Source organism: Erinaceus europaeus, chromosome 18 (assembly GCF_950295315.1).
Source record: "Erinaceus europaeus chromosome 18, mEriEur2.1, whole genome shotgun sequence".
In the NCBI taxonomy this organism is placed as follows: Eukaryota; Metazoa; Chordata; class Mammalia; order Eulipotyphla; family Erinaceidae; genus Erinaceus; species Erinaceus europaeus.
The window spans coordinates 70,788,425-70,810,127 of NC_080179.1; the positions used below are offsets into that span (position 1 = coordinate 70,788,425).

General features: G+C 42.4%; 1 protein-coding gene across 20 annotated transcripts in view; it reads right to left on the reverse strand.

Moving 5' to 3' along the window:
• Positions 1 to 21,703, reverse strand: part of NEB (nebulin) — a 286,668-nt gene that overhangs the window by 230,431 nt on the left and 34,534 nt on the right. For 18 of the 20 annotated variants that reach the window (XM_060178131.1, XM_060178129.1, XM_060178127.1 and 15 more), the window contains exons 1-12: positions 13,309 to 13,344; positions 13,080 to 13,193; positions 11,330 to 11,431; positions 8,525 to 8,632; positions 8,330 to 8,434; positions 7,517 to 7,615; positions 5,818 to 5,922; positions 4,400 to 4,507; positions 4,171 to 4,284; positions 2,435 to 2,536; positions 2,224 to 2,331; positions 2,029 to 2,133 (exon numbers count right to left, since the gene is read on the reverse strand). In XM_060178131.1, coding sequence (XP_060034114.1) covers positions 2,029 to 2,133; positions 2,224 to 2,331; positions 2,435 to 2,536; positions 4,171 to 4,284; positions 4,400 to 4,507; positions 5,818 to 5,922; positions 7,517 to 7,615; positions 8,330 to 8,434; positions 8,525 to 8,632; positions 11,330 to 11,431; positions 13,080 to 13,190 — 1,167 coding nt within the window. In that variant the 5' untranslated portion in view covers positions 13,191 to 13,193; positions 13,309 to 13,344. Of the gene's footprint in view, positions 1 to 2,028; positions 2,134 to 2,223; positions 2,332 to 2,434; positions 2,537 to 4,170; positions 4,285 to 4,399; positions 4,508 to 5,817; positions 5,923 to 7,516; positions 7,616 to 8,329; positions 8,435 to 8,524; positions 8,633 to 11,329; positions 11,432 to 13,079; positions 13,194 to 13,308; positions 13,417 to 14,725; positions 14,831 to 16,424; positions 16,524 to 17,234; positions 17,340 to 17,429; positions 17,538 to 17,639; positions 17,742 to 19,652; positions 19,767 to 19,881; positions 19,990 to 21,034; positions 21,140 to 21,703 lie in introns of those variants that run through there. The other 2 variants (XM_060178132.1, XM_060178128.1) reach the window with 2 other exon arrangements.

Here is a 21,703-nt window from a genome sequence, read left to right on the forward strand (position 1 = left end):
AGACAACCTATTAAAACCATCCCAGCCTGAATTCACCTTCTTTACTTTATCTAGATTGGAGCTTGAAGGAACCATGTCAAGTGAGATAAGTCAGAAAGAGAAGGATGCATATAGGGTGATCTCACTCATAGACAGCAGTGGAGAAATCAGAAAAGACGGGGAAACACAAAGCAGAACTAGGACTGGGTTTGGTGTGTTGCACTAAAGTGAATGACTCTGGGATGGGGTGGGGGCTTCAGGTCCTGGTGTATTATGGTGCAGAAGGACATAGGCTGAGGGTAAGAGTGTTTTGCAGAAAACTGAGAAATTTAAACATATATCAAGTACTATTCACTGTAAATCATTAATTCCCCCAATTAAAAAAACTCTGCCAAAGATAATTTTGTCCCTGAAAACTTGGTTGATATACTCTCATCTCCTCTCTCTCTCTCTCTCTCACTCTCTCTCTCCCTCACCCCTTCCAACCTCTCTTTCCTGAACTTATCTCCAAGCCACTTTTTTAAAGTTTTATTAGTTGTTTAATAGTGATTTACAAAGTTATAATAGGGCTATGTCCCCACTCCCCTCCAGGGGAAATTGCTATAGTTCACCTAAGGTCACAGTTGTGGATTGACTTTATATCTATACCTAGTTATATTTTTTGACCACTTCTCTAGGTCACACCTGCAGCTATTACTACTTCCCAGTGTCCTGCTTTTTAAACCTCTTTTCTTTCATATAATAGAAAAGTGTCTGACTTCCTTTGTTTTCTAGATTCACATACTTTTAGTGATAGTTTAAAAACAAAGAGTCAGGGGATTCGGGTGGTAGCGCAGCGGGTTAAGCGCAAGTGGGGCAAAGCGCAGGGACCAGAGTAAGGATAGCGGTTTGAGCCCCCTGCTCCCCACCTGCAGTTGAGTCACTTCACAGGCGGTGAAACAGGTCTGCAGGTGTCTATCTTTCTCTCCCCTCTGTGTCTTCCCCTACTCTCTTGATTTCTCTGTCATATCCAGCAACAACAACAGCAATGACAAGAACAACAAAGGCAACAAAACGGGAAAAAATGGCCTCATAATCCTGGGTGGGATTATCTGCAATAATCCTGGGTGCAGAAAAAGGGGGACTGGGGTACCAGGCTAGAAACAAGAAAGATGTAAGACTTCTCACAGAGATGATGCTGCCGAATTTAAATAGAATGAGACAGGAGAGAGGGAAGGAATGAACACTGTACACTGGTGGCCAGTGAAGGTTTATTGCGTGACCATAATGAGACTCTGGAAGGAGTAGCATGCATAGCCTGAGGAGAGAACAAATGTGACATCTAAGGATTTGAAAGGATGAGTGGCTGAAAAGCATTGAAAGGGAAATTGCAGTTAGAGTCCGTCAAGTAGATAAGGGTGGGGCTGGGTCTGGGTGAATCTTTAGTTATGGGTCTTGGCCAAGATACACTTTTTTGATTGAATGTCAAGTTCAGTGGGCAGCCCTTGTACAAACAAGGGAGTAGATAAATTTTCTGCTGAATTGCAGCCAGGAGGCCCATAAAGCCGGGGGCTCGAACCAGGAACCTTACGCCAGTCCTTGGGCTTCATGCCATGGGCACTTAGCCCACTGCGCTACCGCCCGACTCCCATCCTTCTTATTTCTATGCCTCTTGTATATTTTTGTCTCTCTCAACTGCATTCTCTCAAGAGGCAGTGCCCCTCACCCCTTCTTTTTTTTCCAACACCAAGAATAGTATCTGGCACAAGACAGCCCCTCACATGAAACTGCTGAATCAATGACAGTCTATCTCTCACACATGTCCAAGTCCTCAGTGCCTCAAAGTCAGGTACCTAGAAACTACTACAAGTGTCTTATAAAACTTGAGATCCTGTTACAGCCAATGGGCTCCTTATAGTCATTTTGGTATTCTTCAATTCTGTCCCCAAATCCAAATGTCAAAGTTAGGAGATGAACCACTAGATGTGCAGCACTGTTCCAGCTGAGTTTACCACTAGATGGCACAAGAACCCCAAGCCCAAATTCCCCAATGCTGGGCAACTGACTTACATCTTTACACTGGTCAAGCTTCTTAATGGCTTCATACTCTTGTGTTATCGTCTGCGGGAAATAGCATTTCCCTCTATCTTCTTCATATTCTGCTTTGTAATTTTTCTATAATGAGAAGACACAATAGTCGATCGTGATGAATACTGCTCCAAAACAGTGTCTCTGTGAGGTGGGAGCAACTGTCTTCAAACTTACGTCACTGTTTTGAGCCGACATTTTCATGCAGTGTATTTGATATGGGTCCTCACAGCTGCCTACGTAGTGACCCAGAATGTTCTGCACATAGGCATCTTTATATTTAGCCTGAAAAACAAAGCACGTGTCACTCAACTACGTGGCTGTCTGTCAAACAGTAGGAGAGGTAGGAGAGCCCCCAAGCCCTGGAAGTAATCACGGTCTTTCAAACCTCACTGAAGTTCTTCAGTAGAGTGTCAAGCTGATATTTAGGCGTTTCACAGTAATTCATGCTTTTTGCCTTTGTCTTCTCATAGTTTTCCCTATACAATCTCTGTCAAAAAAGAAAAAGAAAGGAGATATCAGAAAGATCAAGCTCACAGAGAAAAGAAGTCACTTTGTGTCGTTGCTATCCTATAAACCGAAAGACTGTTCAAAATTGTGGTATGAGGGGCCAGGAGTACCCGGTTAAGTGCTCATATTACAGTTACTATGCAAGGACGCAGGTTCGAGCCACTGCCCCCCAACTATAGGGGTGATGCTACACATCTCAGGGGTCTATCTTTCTCTCTCCCTCTCTATTGCCGCTTCCCCTTCAATTTCTCTCTGTCCTGTCTGCTAGAAATAGAAAGGAAAAAAGTTAAAAAAAAAATGGCTGCTAAGAGTGGTAGATGTGTAGCACTGGCACGCAGCCCCAGTGGTAACCCTGGTGGGGGAAAATGTGGGTTTCAATGACCATTTTCCAGGAAGTAAAAGGAAGCTGAATGAACATGAAAGAGACTAGTCTGCTAATGGTCTTAAATGTATTTATGTTACTTGTCTTATTTTGTCACAGACAGAATAGATGACAGCACACAGACGCAACTCTCTAAGTAACTCTTTACCTTAAAGCAATTCATGTCATCCAATGTATCTGAAGGAACATGAATATTTTAAAAATTGGTATGGGATTGGTGGGTCAGCTTACTCTTATTGTGGACCTAAGTTTAGATGCTCAGTAGTAAAGAAGTACTCAATCTTGCTTTTTTTGGGAAGGGGAAGGGGGATATCATGTCAGGACTTCACTGCTACAGGCTAATTTTTTCTTTTTCAGATACAGAAAGAAAAGCAGGGGATGCCTCCAGTGTGATGGGATGGGGGTGGGGGATCAGGCTTGAACCTGGATCACACACACAGCAACCAGCATACTATCCAGGTGAGCTATTCTGAAAGTCCCAGTTTGGCATTTGTTGAAAACTTACTTTCAAACACCTGTGGGGGAGATTGGTTTTTATCATTAAAACCAAATACTATATAGCAATAATATAGGAAATAATATAAGAAAGGATGGGGTTGTTTTTAAATTCAATATAGCATGTATTTTTTACATTTTTTTAATTCTCCCATATAGAGATTCAAAAGTATACTTAATAAAGATGGGGGCATTATATACAATCCAGAATATGGAGTATTTCTTATGTGCTTTGAATTATAAATGCACTTTTTGTAAATAGTTTAATTTAAAGTTTTTTCCAGGCCTTTAAATCTTTATAAGATCAACATTGTAAAGAACCCCCTAGAAATTAAATACATCGCTCCTAACATTTTGCTCCCTCTGGTTGCTCTTTAGTCTGATTTTCTGGCTTCTTGTGCTTCTGCTTTTCTGTGTGGAGTTTGAGTCATGCTTAGAAACACTGAGATGCTGAGTTCATTTCCAGGAGGAAACAACTAGAATGATATTGACCCTCTTCCATAAAACAGATGACCTGAAGGAAGATGGAGGGAATCTTTCCAGCATTCACCTGCCTTCTCAAAGTCCAAATATAATAAGAGCGTTAACCAGCCTTTCTCCTACTGGGCTCTGATGTTGACTATGTTATCCTGACCAGAGGTTTCATTTAGGTTAACCTCCCTCCATCCCAGGTTCTGTTAAGGAGTAAACGTGGACACTTCTGATGATAAGGGGGATTATGCCACAGAGACACTCACGTCGCTCTGGTTTTGGGCTGTCTTCAAAGAGTGCAGCATCTTGGGGTCATCATTGATGCTCAGGGCCCCAATCATTTTCCCTTTGCTTTTCTCATAGTCTTTCCTGTACATCACCTGCAAAGACAGCACACATGCCAGAGTCCACCCTCCAGGAACCATCGCTGAGCCCCCACACGCACTCCCGCCCCCCACCCGCACCCCCATGCCCAGGCTCTGAGCTCCTACTCACATCACTAGCATTCCTGCTGTTGGCTTTGGCGGCCAGCAGGGGGATGGCATCCACTTTAATGTCAAACTTCTTGGCTTTGCTCTTCTCCCAGTCATGCTTATAAACATTCTGGACAGGAGAATTTAAGCAAAAGAACTGTAAGTATAATATCTAACACAGATGCATCCAGAAAAATAAATAATACCGACAAAAATTTGCACTTTTATTCATGGACTACATGTAGTATTACTACATGTCCTTAAGGGCATTTCTGCAAATAACAGACTTATCTGACAGTGATTTCATCTGGACATTATATGTCCTGCTTCTGTAATGGGCTGTATCATTTACATTTGTGTAACTGCACTTCTGAGGTTCACAAAATGAATGATGTTTAGCCAATAATAAATGACAATATAGCTATTGATTTATTTTTTACCCAGATTCTCTCCCTCTTACAGCTAAATAAATATAATTTATTCTCTCTGTGTGTATGTATGTATGTATGTATGTATGTGTGTATGTATGTATGTATGTATGTGTGTGTGTCATTGGGGCTCACAAGACATGAATGGTTTCACCACTCCAGTCAACCTTTTTTTTCATTCAAATAGAGACACACAGAGACCAATAGCCTTACAGGCTCACACACACCGCGGTGGAGTAAAGATCACAACCACAGTGACACATCACCTCCCATGTGGTGCCAAGGGCATGAATCTGAGTCACGTGTTTGACAAGGTAGGCCCCGACCTGAAAAGTTATCTCGCCAGGCCCCAATTTAATTTTTTGCACAAATGTTTTAGGGATTTTCTAAAGATTTTGCTATCTTGGTAGGTAAAAGGTAATACAAAAGAGCAACCAATTGGAGAAGTGAAATGTGACTTTGGCAGAGGAGAGAGCTTATAAAACTCTAAGGACTGGAGTCGGGCGGTAGCACAGCGAGTTAAGCGCACAACCAGCTTAAGGATCCTGGTTTCAGCCCCCCGGCTCCACACGTGCAGGCGGGGTCACTTCACAGGCGGTGAAGCAGGTCTGCAGGTGTCTATCTTTCTCTCTCTCTCTTTCTGTCTTCCCCTCCTCTCTCCATTTCTCTCCTATCCAACGACGACATCAATAACAACCATAATAACTACAACAATAAAATAACAAGGGCAACAAAAGGGAATAAATACATTAAAATAAACCTCTAAGGATTAGTAGAGGAGCAGTTGAGAGATTGGGTCTTTTTTTCCTTCAGTAACAGAGAATGTAGAAAGTGAGAGCTGATAGTTGAGTAAGAGCCTTCTAACAATGTGACATTAAAAGCTCCACTTACAGCCTGGTAGCAGTGTCAGTTGCCATTCGCATAGATCCTCAATACGGTATTTTCTAAACACTGCTGACATTTCTAACATTACAGGTACACAAGCAGAGGCTTCTGGGAAATCGGTACTTACATCACTCAGGTTATAGGCATTGACTCTGTGCTGGATAAACTCTGGAGCATCTGCTGGAACATTGCATTTGAACTTCTCGCCTTCGTGCTTTGCTTTATAATTCAGCTGAAAAATAGGAGAGGATAACCACACTGTTTAGGTTGAAGACTAACTTCAATTTATGTAGGAGAGTTTCTATAGATAAGCCATTACTTTTATTTATTTTTTTTTAGGGAAATACTAGAGAACTATTCAATCTGATCAGAATCCAGCACAGCATACCAACTGTCACTCCGTCATCAGAAATTGTGTGTTGTCATTTGGTATAAGCTACCACAATTAAAATCTACTGTCTGATCTAAATTTCTAGACTGTATATTGAGGGCATAAACACTCAAAATCAATGACTTCTATAGTCAGAGTGCTAGAAAATAAGTAAAATTTTTCCCCATTTTATTTGATATGACTGAGAGAAATCAAGAAACGAGGGGGAGATAGAGAGGGAGAGAGAAAGACAGACATTTGCAGACCAACTTCACTGTTTGTGAAGCATCCCTCCTGCAGGTGAGGAGGCAGGGCTCGCACTAAGATCTCTGCACTTCATAAGACGTGTGCTTACCAGGGCGTGCCACCACCCAGCCCTCATCCTGGTATGGCTAGATCTTTTTTTTTTTTTTTTTTTTCAATTTTTTATTCTTTGTTTGAGAGAGACAGCCAGATATTCAGGGGGAGGGGAAGATAGAGATGCAGAGGGACAGAAAGAGACCTGCAGTGCTGCTTCACTGCTCAGGACGCTCACATCCCCGTACAGGTGGGGACCAGGGCTGGAAACCTGCTCCTTGAGCACTGCAACATGTGAGCTCAACCAGGTGCACCACCCCCAGCCCCCGACTGGACCGGTCTTTATTGGACTTTTCTTAACCATCCAGTCAAAAGTGACCATCCAGACACTTAGTTCCAGGTTTTTCAATTCTAATTCTGTATCATCACCTAACATTAACCGCATTATTGCCTGAGGTCTTTATTGTTTCTGTCCTTGGTTTTCTTGTAAAGTCCTTGGTTTTGGTTTTTGTTTTGTTGTTGTTTGTTTGTTTCCCTCCAGTGTTATCACTGGGGCACAGCGTCTGCACAGCCTATCCACTGCTCGTGGTGGACATTTCTTCCATTTTTATTGGCTAGGACAGAGAGAAAGTGAGAGGGGACGGGGAGATAGAAAGGGAGAGAGGAAGGTAGACACCTACAGACCTGCTTCATGGCTTGTAAAGCAACCCACTGCAGGTGGGGAACCTGAGCTCCAACTGGGATCCTTATGTGGGTCCTTGTGCTTCTTACTCCGTGCACTACTGCTGGGCCCCCTTGTAATGTCTTTGTTAGCAAACTGAGGAACAGAAAATGCTTGCCTTACTACCTACCCAAGTGGGTGCTTTTGTTGTTGCTATTTACTTAAGTTGCCAAGAAGCTTCAATGTGCATTATTTTCGGTCGGTGACAGGTTCTAATGAGTAACTTCCCACTGAAAGTCAGTAAGTTACTGAAGAAATAGTAGCTATTTTTATTCTAGTCTAACACCATTTGTTCTGAGGCTACAATTCAAGCTATCAGCTTCATTTGCATTTTATTAAGCGACCTTTGCAAAATGATGTCACTGGGGCAACAGTCAAGTCCACGAAGTACCTCCGTTTCTCTGGCTCCCCAACACCAGCACAAATCAAGGCACTTACATCGCTAAGTTGTTTTGTGTTCAGCTGGGCCTGCAGCAGCACAGGACTATCAGTGACTGAAGTAAACTTGGTCTTATCTGGATGAACTTTGTAGGTATGCTAGGAAAGAAGATGCTGGTTAATGAAAGTTCATCATTTAACTCTTTGTTCTTGTTCATAGACATACTAATCTATTAAAACCATCCCAATTGTTGTTAGATAGGACAGAGAGAAATGGAGAGAGGAGGGGAAGACAGAGAGAGGAGAGAAAGACAGACACCTGCAGACCTGCTTCACCGCCTGTGAAGTGACCTCCCTGAAGGTGGGGACCCGGGTTCTCAAATCAGGATCCTTACATCAGTCCTTGCGCTTCATGCCATGTGCGCTTAGCCCACTGCACTACCGCCCGACTCCCACGCTTCTTATTTCTATGCCTCTTGTATATTTTTGTCTCTCTCAACCGCATTCTCTCAAGAGGCAGTGCCCCTCACCCCTTCCTTTTTTCCAACACCAAGAATAGTATCTGGCACAAGACAGCCCCTCACATGAAACTGCTGAATCAATGACAGTCTATCTCTCACACATGTCCAAGTCCTCAGTGCCTCAAAGTCAGGTACCTAGAAACTACTACAAGTGTCTTATAAAACTTGAGATCCTGTTACAGCCAATGGGCTCCTTATAGTCATTTTGGTATTCTTCAATTCTGTCCCCAAATCCAAATGTCAAAGTTAGGAGATGAACCACTAGATGTGCAGCACTATTCCAGCTGAGTTTACCACTAGATGGCACAAGAACCCCAAGCCCAAATTCCCCAATGCTGGGCAACTGACTTACATCTTTACACTGGTCAAGCTTCTTAATGGCTTCATACTCTTGTGTTATCGTCTGCGGGAAATAGCATTTCCCTCTATCTTCTTCATATTCTGCTTTGTAATTTTTCTATAATGAGAAGACACAATAGTCGATCGTGATGAATACTGCTCCAAAACAGTGTCTCTGTGAGGTGGGAGCAACTGTCTTCAAACTTACGTCACTGTTTTGAGCCGACATTTTCATGCAGTGTATTTGATATGGGTCCTCACAGCTGCCTACGTAGTGACCCAGAATGTTCTGCACATAGGCATCTTTATATTTAGCCTGAAAAACAAAGCACGTGGAGGCATCACACTCCCAGACCTTAAACTATATTATAAAGCCATCATCATCAAAACAGCATGGTACTGGAACAAAAATAGGCACACAAACCAGTGGAACAGAATTGAAAGCCCAAAAATCCCAACACCTATGGGAATCTAATCTTTGATAAGGGTGCCCAAAGGATTAAATGGAAAAAGGAGGCTCTCTTCAATAAATGGTGCTGGGAAAACTGGGTTGTAACATGCAGAAGAATGAAATTGAACCACTTTATCTCACCAGAAACAAAAATCAACTACAAATGGATCAAAGACCTAGATGTCAGACCAGAAACAATCAAATACTTAGAGGAAAACATTGGTAAAATACTTTCCCACCTACACCTCAAGGACATCTTTGATGAATCAAACCCAATTGCAAGGAAGACTAAAGCAGAAACAAACCAATGGGACTACATCAAATTGAAAAGCTTCTGCACATCCAAAGAAACTATTAAACAAATAGAGAGACCCCTCACAGAATGGGAGAAGATCTTCACATGCCATACATCAGACAAGAAACTAATCACCAAAATATATAAAGAGCTCAGCAAACTTAGCACCAAAAAAGGAAATGACCCCATCCAAAAATGGGCTAGGATATGAACAAAACATTCACTACAGAGGAGATCCAAAAGACTAACAAACATATGAAAAACTGCTCTAGGTCACTGATAGCCAGAGAAATGCAAATTAAGACAACACTAAGATACCACCTCACTCCTGTAAGAATGGCATACATCAAAAAGGACAGCAGCAACCAATGCTGGAGAGGCTGTGGGGACAGAGGAACCCTTTTACATTGCTGGTGGGAATGTAAATTGGTACACCCTCTGTGGAGAGCAGTCTGGAAAACTCTCAGAAGGCTAGACATGGACCTTCCATATGATCCAGTAATTCCTCTCCTGGGGTTATACCCCAAGGACTCCATAACACCCAACCAAAAAGAGGTATGTACTCCTATGTTCATAGCAGCACAATTCATAATAGCTAAAATCTGGAAGCTACCCAGGTGCCCAACAACAGATGAGTGGCTGAGAAAGCTGTGGTATATATACACAATGGAATACTATGCAGCTATCAAGAACAATGAACCCACCTTCTCTGACCCATCTTGGACAGAGCTAGAAGGAATTATGTTAAGTGAACTAAGTCAGAAAGATAAAGATGAGTATGGGATGATCCCACTCATCAACAGAAGTTGACTAAGAAGATCTGAAAGGGAAACTAAAAGCAGGACCTGATCAAATTGTAAGTAGGGCACCAAAGTAAAAACCCTGTGGTGAGGGGTAGACACGCAGCTTCCTGGGACAGTGGGGGGTGGGAATGGGTGGGAGGGATGGGTCACAGTCTTTTGGTGGTGGGAATGGTGTTTATGTACACTCCTAGTAAAATGTAGACATATAAATCAGTAGTTAATCAATATGAGAGGGGGAAAATCAATTGTATGTCTCAAAGTTTTTCAAAACACAAACTGAATCTTTTTAATATATAGGCTGTGTATTTGATATGCGGACTCTCTCAAAAGCCTAGACCAAGTAGATTAGAAGCATCCAATAGCACAGCTATATACAAGATACTGGATACTGTACAGCAAACCATAACAAAAGGACTTTTCAAAGTTAACCCAATTACCAAATAATGTGATGATAACATTAACTATCGATTGTCTTTTTGAACCCTAAGACAGCAGGAATCTCACATCTCCACTATAGAGCCCCTACTTCCCCCAGTCCTGGAACCCTTGGATAGGGCCCACTTTCCCGTATGCCTCTCCCAATCCATACCAAATAATATTGCATCTGCCGATCACAACCTAACCAATGCAAGGATTGCCACCTCAACATGCTTCACATGAGACTGTATCCAGAGACTTCACGTGTGGAATGACAATCCTTCAGCTTCATTACCCGGGTGAGACCTTTCCTTTTATAGTACACTCTAATTTCATCTCAGGTGGTTCACTTTCTAACAAAGTCCCATAACCTAGATATACACCAGTTTCTGTGAAAGAGAGCTTATGTTCACACGTATCCATAAACTACTGCAAAATATATACCTGAAAGCAGAAGTACACTAGAGTTTGCAGTGAGTACCTCCCTAACACTTCCTCTCCACTATTCCAAGTTTTGGGCCCATGACTGCTCAACAATTTGGCCTCGTATGTTAACTCTCTTTTCAATCACCAGGTTCCAGATGCCACCAGGATGCTGGCCAGGCTTCCCTGGACTGAAGACCCCACCAATGTGTCCTGGTGCTCCGCTTCCCCATAGACCCACCCTACTAGGGAAAGAGAGAGGCAGACTGGGAGTATGGACCGACCAGTCAATGTCCATGTTCAGCGGGGAAGCAATTACAGAAGCCAGACCTTCCACCTTCTGCAACCCACAATGACCCTGGGTCCATGCTCCCAGAGGGACAGAGAATGGGAAAGCTATCAGGGGAGGGGGTGGGTTATGGAGATTGGGTGGTGGGAATTGTGTGGAGTTATACCCCTCCTACCTTATGGTTTTGTTAATTTATCCTTTCTTAAATAAAATAAATAAATTAAATAAATAAATGAAAAACAAAGCACGTGTCACTCAACTACGTGGCTGTCTGTCAAACAGTAGGAGAGGTAGGAGAGCCCCCAAGCCCTGGAAGTAATCACGGTCTTTCAAACCTCACTGAAGTTCTTCAGTAGAGTGTCAAGCTGATATTTAGGCGTTTCACAGTAATTCATGCTTTTTGCCTTTGTCTTCTCATAGTTTTCCCTATACAATCTCTGTCAAAAAAGAAAAAGAAAGGAGATATCAGAAAGATCAAGCTCACAGAGAAAAGAAGTCACTTTGTGTCGTTGCTATCCTTTAAACCAAAAGACTGTTCAAAATTGTGGTATGAGGGGCCAGGAGTACCCGGTTAAGTGCTCATATTACAGTTACTATGCAAGGACGCGGGTTCGAGCCCCCGCCCCCCAACTATAGGGGTGATGTGGCACATCTCAGGGGTCTATCCTTCTCTCTCCTTCTCTATTGCCCCTTCCCCTTCAATTTCTCTCTGTCCTGTCCGCTAGAAATAGAGAGGAAAAAAGTTTTTAAAAAATGGCTGCTAAGAGTGGTAGATTCATAGCACTGACACGCAGCCCCAGTGGTAACCCTGGTGGGGGGAAAATGTGGGTTTCAATGACCATTTTCCAGGAAGTAAAAGGAAGCTGAATGAACATGACAGAGACTCACGTCTAATATAACTTATCTGTTAATGGCCTTAAATGTATTTATGTTACTCATCTCAATTTGTCACAGACAGAATAGATGACAGCACACAGACGCAACTCTCTAAGTAACTCTTTACCTTAAAGCAATTCATGTCATCCATGTATCTGAAGGAACATGAATATTTTAAAAATTGGTATGGGGTTGGTGAGCAGCTTACTCTTATTGTGGACCTAAGTTTAGATACTCAGTAGTAAAGAAGTACTCAATCTTGCTGGTTTTTTTTGGGGGGGGAAGGGGAAAGGGGATATCATGTCAGGACTTCACTGCTACAGGCTAATTTTTTCTTTTTCAGATACAGAAAGAAAAGCAGGGGATGCCTCCAGTGTGATGGGAAGGGGTGGGGGGGTCAGGCTTGAACCTGGATCACACACACAGCAACCAGCATACTATCCAGATGAGCTATTCTGAAAGTCCCAGTTTGGCATTTGTTGAAAACTTACTTTCAAACACCTGTGGGGGGGACTGGTTTTTATCATTAAAACCAAATACTATATAGCAATAATATAGGAAATAATATAGGAAAGGATGGGTTGTTTTTACATTCAATATAGCATGTATTTTTTACATTTTTAAAAATTCTCCCATATAGAAATTCAAAAAAATACTTAATAAAGATGAGGGCATTATATACAATCCAGAATATGGAGTATTTCTTATGTGCTTTGAATTATAAATGCACTTTTTGTAAATAGTTTAATTTAAAGTTTTTTCCAGGCCTTTAAATCTTTATAAGATCAACATTGTAAAGAACCCCCTAGAAATTAAATACATCGCTCCTAACATTTTGCTCCCTCTGGTTGCTCTTTAGTCTGATTTTCTGGCTTCTGCTTTTCTGTGTGGAGTTTGAGTCATGCTTAGAAACACTGAGATGCTGAGCTCATTTCCAGGAGGAAACAACTAGAATGATATTGACCCTCTTCCATAAAACAGATGACCTGAAGGAAGATGGAGGGAATCTTTCCAGCATTCACCTGCCTTCTCAAAGTTCAAATATAATAAGAGCGTTAACCAGCCTTTCTCCTACTGGGCTCTGAGGTTGACTATGTTATCCTGACCAGAGGTTTCATTTAGGTTAACCTCCCTCCATCCCAGGTTCTGTTAAGGAGTAAACGTGGACACTTCTGATGATAAGGGGGATTATGCCACAGAGACACTCACGTCGCTCTGGTTTTGGGCTGTCTTCAAAGAGTGCAGCATCTTGGGGTCATCATTGATGCTCAGGGCCCCAATCATTTTCCCTTTGCTTTTCTCATAGTCTTTCCTGTACATCACCTGCAAAGACAGCACACATGCCAGAGTCCACCCTCCAGGAACCATCGCTGAGCCCCCACACGCACTCCCGCCCCCCACCCGCACCCCCATGCCCAGGCTCTGAGCTCCTACTCACATCACTAGCATTCCTGCTGTTGGCTTTGGCGGCCAGCAGGGGGATAGCATCCACTTTAATGTCAAACTTCTTGGCTTTGCTCTTCTCCCAGTCATGCTTATAAACATTCTGGACAGGAGAATTTAAGCAAAAGAACTGTAAGTATAATATCTAACACAGATTCATCCAGAAAAATAAATAATACCGACAAAAATTTTGCACTTTTATTCATGGACTACATGTAGTATTACTACATGTCCTTAAGGGCATTTCTGCAAATAACAGACTTATCTGACAGTGATTTCTTCTGGACTTTATATGTCCTGCTTCTGTAATGGGCTGTATCATTTACATTTGTGTAACTGCACTCTATGAGGTTCACAAAATGAGTGATGTTTAGTGAATAATAAATGACAGTATAGCTATTGATTTATCTATTACCCAGTTTCTCTCCCTCTTACAGCTAAATAAATATAATTTATTCTCTCTGTGTGTGTATGTATGTATGTATGTGTGTCATTGGGGCTCACGAGACATGGATGGTTTCACCACTCCAGTCAACTTTTTTTTCATTCAAATAGAGACACACAGAGACCAATAGCCTTACGGGTAGACAGACACCGCGGTAGAGTAAAGGTCACAACCACAGTGGCACAGCACCTCCCATGTGGTGCCAAGGGCATGAATCTGAGTCACGTGTTTGACAAGGTAGGCCCCTGACCTGGAAAGTTATCTCACCAGCCCCCAATGTAATTTATTTGCACAAATGTTTTAGGGATTTTCTAAAGATTTTGCTATCCTGGTAGGTAAAAGCTAATACAAAAGAGCAACCAATTGGAGAAGTGAAATGTGACTTTGGCAGAGGAGAGAGCTTATAAAACTCTAAGGACTGTAGTCGGGCGGTAGCGCAGGGAGTTAAGCGCAGGTGGCGCCAAGCGCAAGGACTGGCTTAAGGATCGCCGTTCCAGCCTCTGCCCCACACCTGCAGGGGATTCGCTTCACAGGCGGTGAAGCAGATCTGCAGGTGTCTATCTTTCTCTCTCTCTCTCTCTCTCTCTCTGTCTTCCCCTCCTCTCTCCATTTCTCTCTGTCCTATCCAACGACGACATCAATAACAACTACAACAATAAAACAACAAGGGCAACAATAGGGAATAAATACATAAATAAATATTTAAAAAATAAACCTCTAAGGATTAGTAGAGGAGCAGTTGAGAGATTGGGTCTTTTTTTCCTTCAGTAACAGAGAATGTAGAAAGTGAGAGCTGATAGTTGAGTAAGAGCCTTCTAACAATGTGACATTAAAAGCTCCACTTACAGCCTGGTAGCAGTGTCAGTTGCCATTCGCATAGATCCTCAATACGGTATTTTCTAAACACTGCTGACATTTCTAACATTACAGGTACACAAGCAGAGGCTTCTGGGAAATCGGTACTTACATCACTCAGGTTATAGGCATTGACCCTGTGCTGGATAAACTCTGGAGCATCTGCTGGAACATTGCATTTGAACTTCTCGCCTTCGTGCTTTGCTTTATAATTCAGCTGAAAAATAGGAGAGGATAACCACACTGTTTAGGTTGAAGACTAACTTCAATTTATGTAGGAGAGTTTCTATAGCTAATTCATTACATTTATTTTACTTTTTTTAGGGAAATACTAGAGAACTATTCAATCTGATCAGAATCCAGAACAGCATGCCAACTGTCACTCCGTCATCAGAAATTGTGTATTGTCATTTGGTATAAGCTACCACAATCTTTATATGTAAAATCTACTGTCCGATCTAAATTTCTAGACTGTATATTGAGGGCATAAACACTCAAAATCAATGACTTCTATAGTCAGAGTGCTAGAAAATAAGCAATTTTTCCCTCCCATTTTATTTTATATGACAGAGAGAAATCAAGAGATGAGGGGGAGATAGAGAGGGAAAGAGATAGACAGACAGTTGCAGACCAACTTCACTGTTTGTGAAGCATCCCTCCTGCAGGTGAGGAGGCAGGGCTCGCACTAAGATCTCTGCACTTCATAAGACATGTGCTTACCAGGGCGTGCCACCACCCAGCCCTCATCCTGGTATGACTGGATCTTTTTTTTTTCAATTTTTTATTCTTTGTTTGAGAGAGACAGCCAGATATTCAGGGGGAGGGGAAGATAGAGATGCAGAGGGACAGAAAGAGACCTGCAGTGCTGCTTCACTGCTCAGGACGCTCACATCCCCGTACAGGTGGGGACCAGGGCTGGAAACCTGCTCCTTGAGCACTGCAACATGTGAGCTCAACCAGGTGCACCACCCCCAGCCCCCGACTGGACCGGTCTTTATTGGACTTTTCTTAACCATCCAGTCAAAAGTGACCATCCAGACACTTAGTTCCAGGTTTTTCAATTCTAATTCTGTATCATCACCTAACATTAACCGCATTATTGCCTGAGGTCTTTATTGTTTCTGTCCTTGGTTTTCTTGTAAAGTCCTTGGTTTTGGTTTTTGTTTTGTTGTTGTTTGTTTGTTTCCCTCCAGTGTTATCACTGGGGCACAGCGTCTGCACAGCCTATCCACTGCTCGTGGTGGACATTTCTTCCATTTTTATTGGCTAGGACAGAGAGAAAGTGAGAGGGGACGGGGAGATAGAAAGGGAGAGAGGAAGGTAGACACCTACAGACCTGCTTCATGGCTTGTAAAGCAACCCACTGCAGGTGGGGAACCTGAGCTCCAACTGGGATCCTTATGTGGGTCCTTGTGCTTCTTACTCCGTGCACTACTGCTGGGCCCCCTTGTAATGTCTTTGTTAGCAAACTGAGGAACAGAAAATGCTTGCCTTACTACCTACCCAAGTGGGTGCTTTTGTTGTTGCTATTTACTTAAGTTGCCAAGAAGCTTCAATGTGCATTATTTTCGGTCGGTGACAGGTTCTAATGAGTAACTTCCCACTGAAAGTCAGTAAGTTACTGAAGAAATAGTAGCTATTTTTATTCTAGTCTAACACCATTTGTTCTGAGGCTACAATTCAAGCTATCAGCTTCATTTGCATTTTATTAAGCGACCTTTGCAAAATGATGTCACTGGGGCAACAGTCAAGTCCACGAAGTACCTCCGTTTCTCTGGCTCCCCAACACCAGCACAAATCAAGGCACTTACATCGCTAAGTTGTTTTGTGTTCAGCTGGGCCTGCAGCAGCACAGGACTATCAGTGACTGAAGTAAACTTGGTCTTATCTGGATGAACTTTGTAGGTATGCTAGGAAAGAAGATGCTGGTTAATGAAAGTTCATCATTTAACTCTTTGTTCTTGTTCATAGACATACTAATCTATTAAAACCATCCCAATTGTTGTTAGATAGGACAGAGAGAAATGGAGAGAGGAGGGGAAGACAGAGAGGGGAGAGAAAGACAGACACCTATAGACCTGCTTCACCGCCTGTGAAGTGACCCCCCTGAAGGTGGGGAGCCGGGGTCTCAAATCAGGATCCTTACATCAGTCCTTGCGCTTCATGCCATGTGTGCTTAGCCCACTGCACTACCGCCCGACTCCCATGCTTCTTACTTCTATGCCTCTTGTATATTTTTGTCTCTCTCAACCGCATTCTCTCAAGAGACAGTGCCCCTCACCCCTTCTTTTTTTCCAACACCAAGAATAGTATCTGGCACAAGACAGCCCCTCACATGAAACTGCTGAATCAATGACAGTCTATCTCTCACATATGTCCATGTCCTCAGTGCCTCAAAGTCAGGAACCTAGAAACTACTACAAGTGTGTTATGAAACTTGAGATCCTGTTACAGCCAATGGGCTCCTTATAGCCATTTTGGTATTCTTCAATTCTGTCCCCAAATCCAAGTGTCAAAGTTAGATGAACCACTAGATGTGCAGCACTATTCCAGCTGAGTTTACCACTAGATGGCACAAGAACCCCAAGCCCAAATTCCCCAATGCTGGGCAACTGACTTACATCTTTACACTGGTCAAGCTTCTTAATGGCTTCATACTCTTGTGTTATCGTCTGCGGGAAATAGCATTTCCCTCTATCTTCTTCATATTCTGCTTTGTAATTTTTCTATAATGAGAAGACACAATAGTCGATCGTGATGAATACTGCTCCAAAACAGTGTCTCTGTGAGGTGGGAGCAACTGTCTTCAAACTTACGTCACTGTTTTGAGCCGACATTTTCATGCAGTGTATTTGATATGGGTCCTCACAGCTGCCTACGTAGTGACCCAGAATGTTCTGCACATAGGCATCTTTATATTTAGCCTGAAAAACAAAACACGTGTCACTCAACTACGTGGCTGTCTGTCAAACAGTAGGAGAGGTAGGAGAGCCCCAGGCCCTGGAAGTAATCACGGTCTTTCAAACCTCACTGAAGTTCTTCAGTAGAGTGTCAAGCTGATATTTAGGCGTTTCACAGTAATTCATGCTTTTTGCCTTTGTCTTCTCATAGTTTTCCCTATACAATCTCTGTCAAAAAAGAAAAAGAAAGGAGATATCAGAAAGATCAAGCTCACAGAGAAAAGAAGTCACTTTGTGTCGTTGCTATCCTTTAAACCAAAAGACTTTTCAAAATTGTGGTATGAGGGGCCCGGAGTACCTGGTTAAGTGCTCATATTACAGTTACTATAGAAGGACGTGGGTTCGAGCCCCTGCCCCCCAACTATAGGGGTGATGCTACACATCTCAGGGGTCTATCTTTCTCTCTCCCTCTCTATTGCCCCTCCCCCTTCAATTTCTCTCTGTCCTGCCCACTACAAATAGAGAGGAAAAAAGTTAAAAAAAAAAAAAAATGGCTGCTAAGAGTGGTAGATTCATAGCACTGACACGCAGCCCCAGTGGTAACCCTGGAGGGGGAAAATGTGGGTTTCAATGACCATTTTCCAGGAAGTAAAAGGAAGCTGAATGAACATGACAGAGACTCACATCTAATATAACCTAGTCTGCTAATGGTCTTAAATGTATTTATGTTACTTGTCTTAATTTGTCACAGACAGAATAGATGACAGCACACAGACGCAACTCTCTAAGTAACTCTTTACCTTAAAGCAATTCATGTCATCCAATGTATCTGAAGGAACATGAATATTTTAAAAATTGGTATGGGGTTGGTGGGTCAGCTTACTCTTATTGTGGACCTAAGTTTAGATGCTCAGTAGTAAAGTACTCAATCTTGCTTTTTTGGGGAAGGGGAAGGGGGATATCATGTCAGGACTTCACTGCTACAGGCTAATTTTTTCTTTTTCAGATACAGAAAGAAAAGCAGGGAATGGTGAAGAGACCACAGCACCAAAGCTGCCTCCAGCTTTGGGATGGGGGTGGGGGGTCAGGCTTGAACCTGGATCACACACACAGCAACCAGCATACTATCCAGATGACCTATTCTGCAAGTCCCAGTTTGGCATTTGATGAAAACTTACTTTGAAACACCTGTGGGAGGGATTGGTTTTTATCTTTAAAACCAAATACACTATATACAGAAAACGATGGGGTTTTTTTTACATTCAATATAGCATGTATTTTTAACATTTTTTTAATTCTCCCATATAGAGATTCAAAACTATACTTAATAAAGATGGGGACATTATATACAATCCAGAATATGGAGTATTTCTTATGTGCTTTGAATTATAAATGCACTTTTTGTAAATAGTTTAATTTAAAATATTTTCAAGTCTTTTAAATCTTTTTTTATTATTATCTTCTATTTATTGGAAAGAGACAGCCAGAAATTGAGAAGGAAGGGGGAGATAGAGAGGGAGAGAGACAGAGAGACACCTGCAGCCCTGCTTCACCACTTGCAAAGCTTTCCCCCTGCAGGTGGGGAGTGGGGACCTGAACCCGGGTCCTTGTACATTGTAACATGTGAGCTTAACCAGGTGTGCCACTACCCGGCCCCCCAAGTCTTTTAAATCTTTATAAATTAAATCTTTTTTAATCTTTATAAATTAAAACAGTAAAGAAACCCCTAGAAATTAAATACATCGTTCCTAACATTTTGCTCCCTCTGGTTGCTCTTTAGTCTGATTTTCTGGCTTCTTGTGCTTCTGCTTTTCTGTGTGGAGTTTGAGTCATGCTTAGAAACACTGAGATGCTGAGCTCATTTCCAGGAGGAAACAACTAGAATGATATTGACCCTCTTCCATAAAACAGATGACCTGAAGGAAGATGGAGGGAATCTTTCCAGCATTCACCTGCCTTCTCAAAGTCCAAATATAATAAGAGCGTTAACCAGCCTTTCTCCTACTGGGCTCTGATGTTGACTATGTTATCCTGACCAGAGGTTTCATTTAGGTTAACCTCCCTCCATCCCAGGTTCTGTTAAGGAGTAAACGTGGACACTTCTGATGATAAGGGGGATTATGCCACAGAGACACTCACGTCGCTCTGGTTTTGGGCTGTCTTCAAAGAGTGCAGCATCTTGGGGTCATCATTGATGCTCAGGGCCCCAATCATTTTCCCTTTGCTTTTCTCATAGTCTTTCCTGTACATCACCTGCAAAGACAGCACACATGCCAGAGTCCACCCTCCAGGAACCATCGCTGAGCCCCCACACGCACTCCCGCCCCCCACCCGCACCCCCATGCCCAGGCTCTGAGTTCCTACTCACATCACTAGCATTCCTGCTGTTGGCTTTGGCGGCCAGCAGGGGGATGGCATCCACTTTAATGTCAAACTTCTTGGCTTTGCTCTTCTCCCAGTCATGCTTATAAACATTCTGGACAGGAAAAATTTAGCAAGGGAATTGATTTTAATGATGATGATGATGAATAAGACACTTTAAAGACTAAAAGTCAACTCAAGTGTCTTGTCATCATAAAATAAAAGGACCATATACACTGTTAGGAAATCTGCATATTTTAGACTGTTCTCCTCAAGCTAAAGTTTGTAATTTACATGAGCAAAGTTTTCTCCTCTCTATCACTATTTTTCAAAGAATGAACTCAATTCTAGTTATCACACTAACATTTGGTCCCTAGCAGGAATGTTTTGTAGAGTGGCAAAAATATTCGATAGTTTACTTTTTATAATGTAAAGACACCACTTTCACTGTTCTCACAATCCTCCATAAAGGTTATTTCATGAATTACTACAATATTCATGGATGCTACAGAATATTAGTACTCATTCACAGAATTGATGTGGAGATAAGACACTTCCTGAGGTAATTTGGCTTTTCTATGGTATAAATAAACACATGGCTAGAAGATCTAATGTTAAGATCTACAACGACGGGAGCCCGGCGGTAGCGCAGCGGGCTAAGCGCACGTGGCACAAAGCACAAGGACCAGCGTTAAGGATCCTGGTTCGAGCCCCCGGGTCCCCACTTGCAGGGGAGTCACTTCACAAGCAGTGAAGCAGGTCTGCAGGTGTCTGTCTTTCTCTCCGTCTCTCTGTCTTCCCCTCCTCTCTCCATTTCTCTCTGTCATATCCAACAATGACGACATCAATAACAACAATAATAACTACAACAACAATAAAAAGATAACAAGGGCATCAAAAGGGAAAAATAAATAAATAAATTTAAAAATCATTTGCAACGAAACATAAATATGCATGGTGGTACTTGAAGGGTAAAGAGTATTAAATATATCTGAATGTGTGAAGCTACTTAAAAGACGGCTACATTCATCTGAGAAGGGAAATTTCAAGTGACCTGGGCAGAGTTGCACGAGACGAAAAGTTAACTGCTCTTCCCGTCACTTACACAGTAACTCACAGATGGAAAGCACAGCTTGTTAGCAGACACGCAAGGCACTTACGTCACTCAGGTTGTAAGCGTTCACTCTGTGCTGCAGGAGGGCAGGAGTGTCTGGAGGTAAGTGACACCTGAACTTCTCACTTTCGTGTTTCGCTTTATAATTTAGCTGGGGAGAATGGAGAGAGAAAAAAGTGAGACTTGGTACCAATTAATGCTGAACAACTGTTTCAGTTTTTTTTTCAAAATCCAGTCCCCTGTAATTGTTCATAAATAAAGTGTAAAAATAGATTTTGTTCAATGACAACTAAGAAAATTGCCAGATCAAAAGAGACATTTAGAGCTAGGCTGGGCCACTGTGTACTACTGACAGCCTCTGTTACCACATCTCTTACCCTACCTAGTAGGATCCTGATGGGTTAAGAGTCTCTTTGATATATTATCCCCTCCAGGCATATTCCCAGTAAAGGACCTGAGAGTAAGGACCCTTCTTCCTACTCGTTGGCAGTGCCTACTGACTGGAGACATGTCTCTACTTAATATTTATTTATTAATTTATATATAAAAAGGAAACACTGACAAAACCATAGGATAAGAGGGGTACAACTCCACACAATTCCCACCACCAGAACTCCCTATCCCCTCCCCTTTCCCTGACAGCTTTCCTATTCTTTAGCCCTCTGGGAGTATGGACCCAAGGTCATTGTGGGATGCAGAAGGTGGAAGGTCTGGC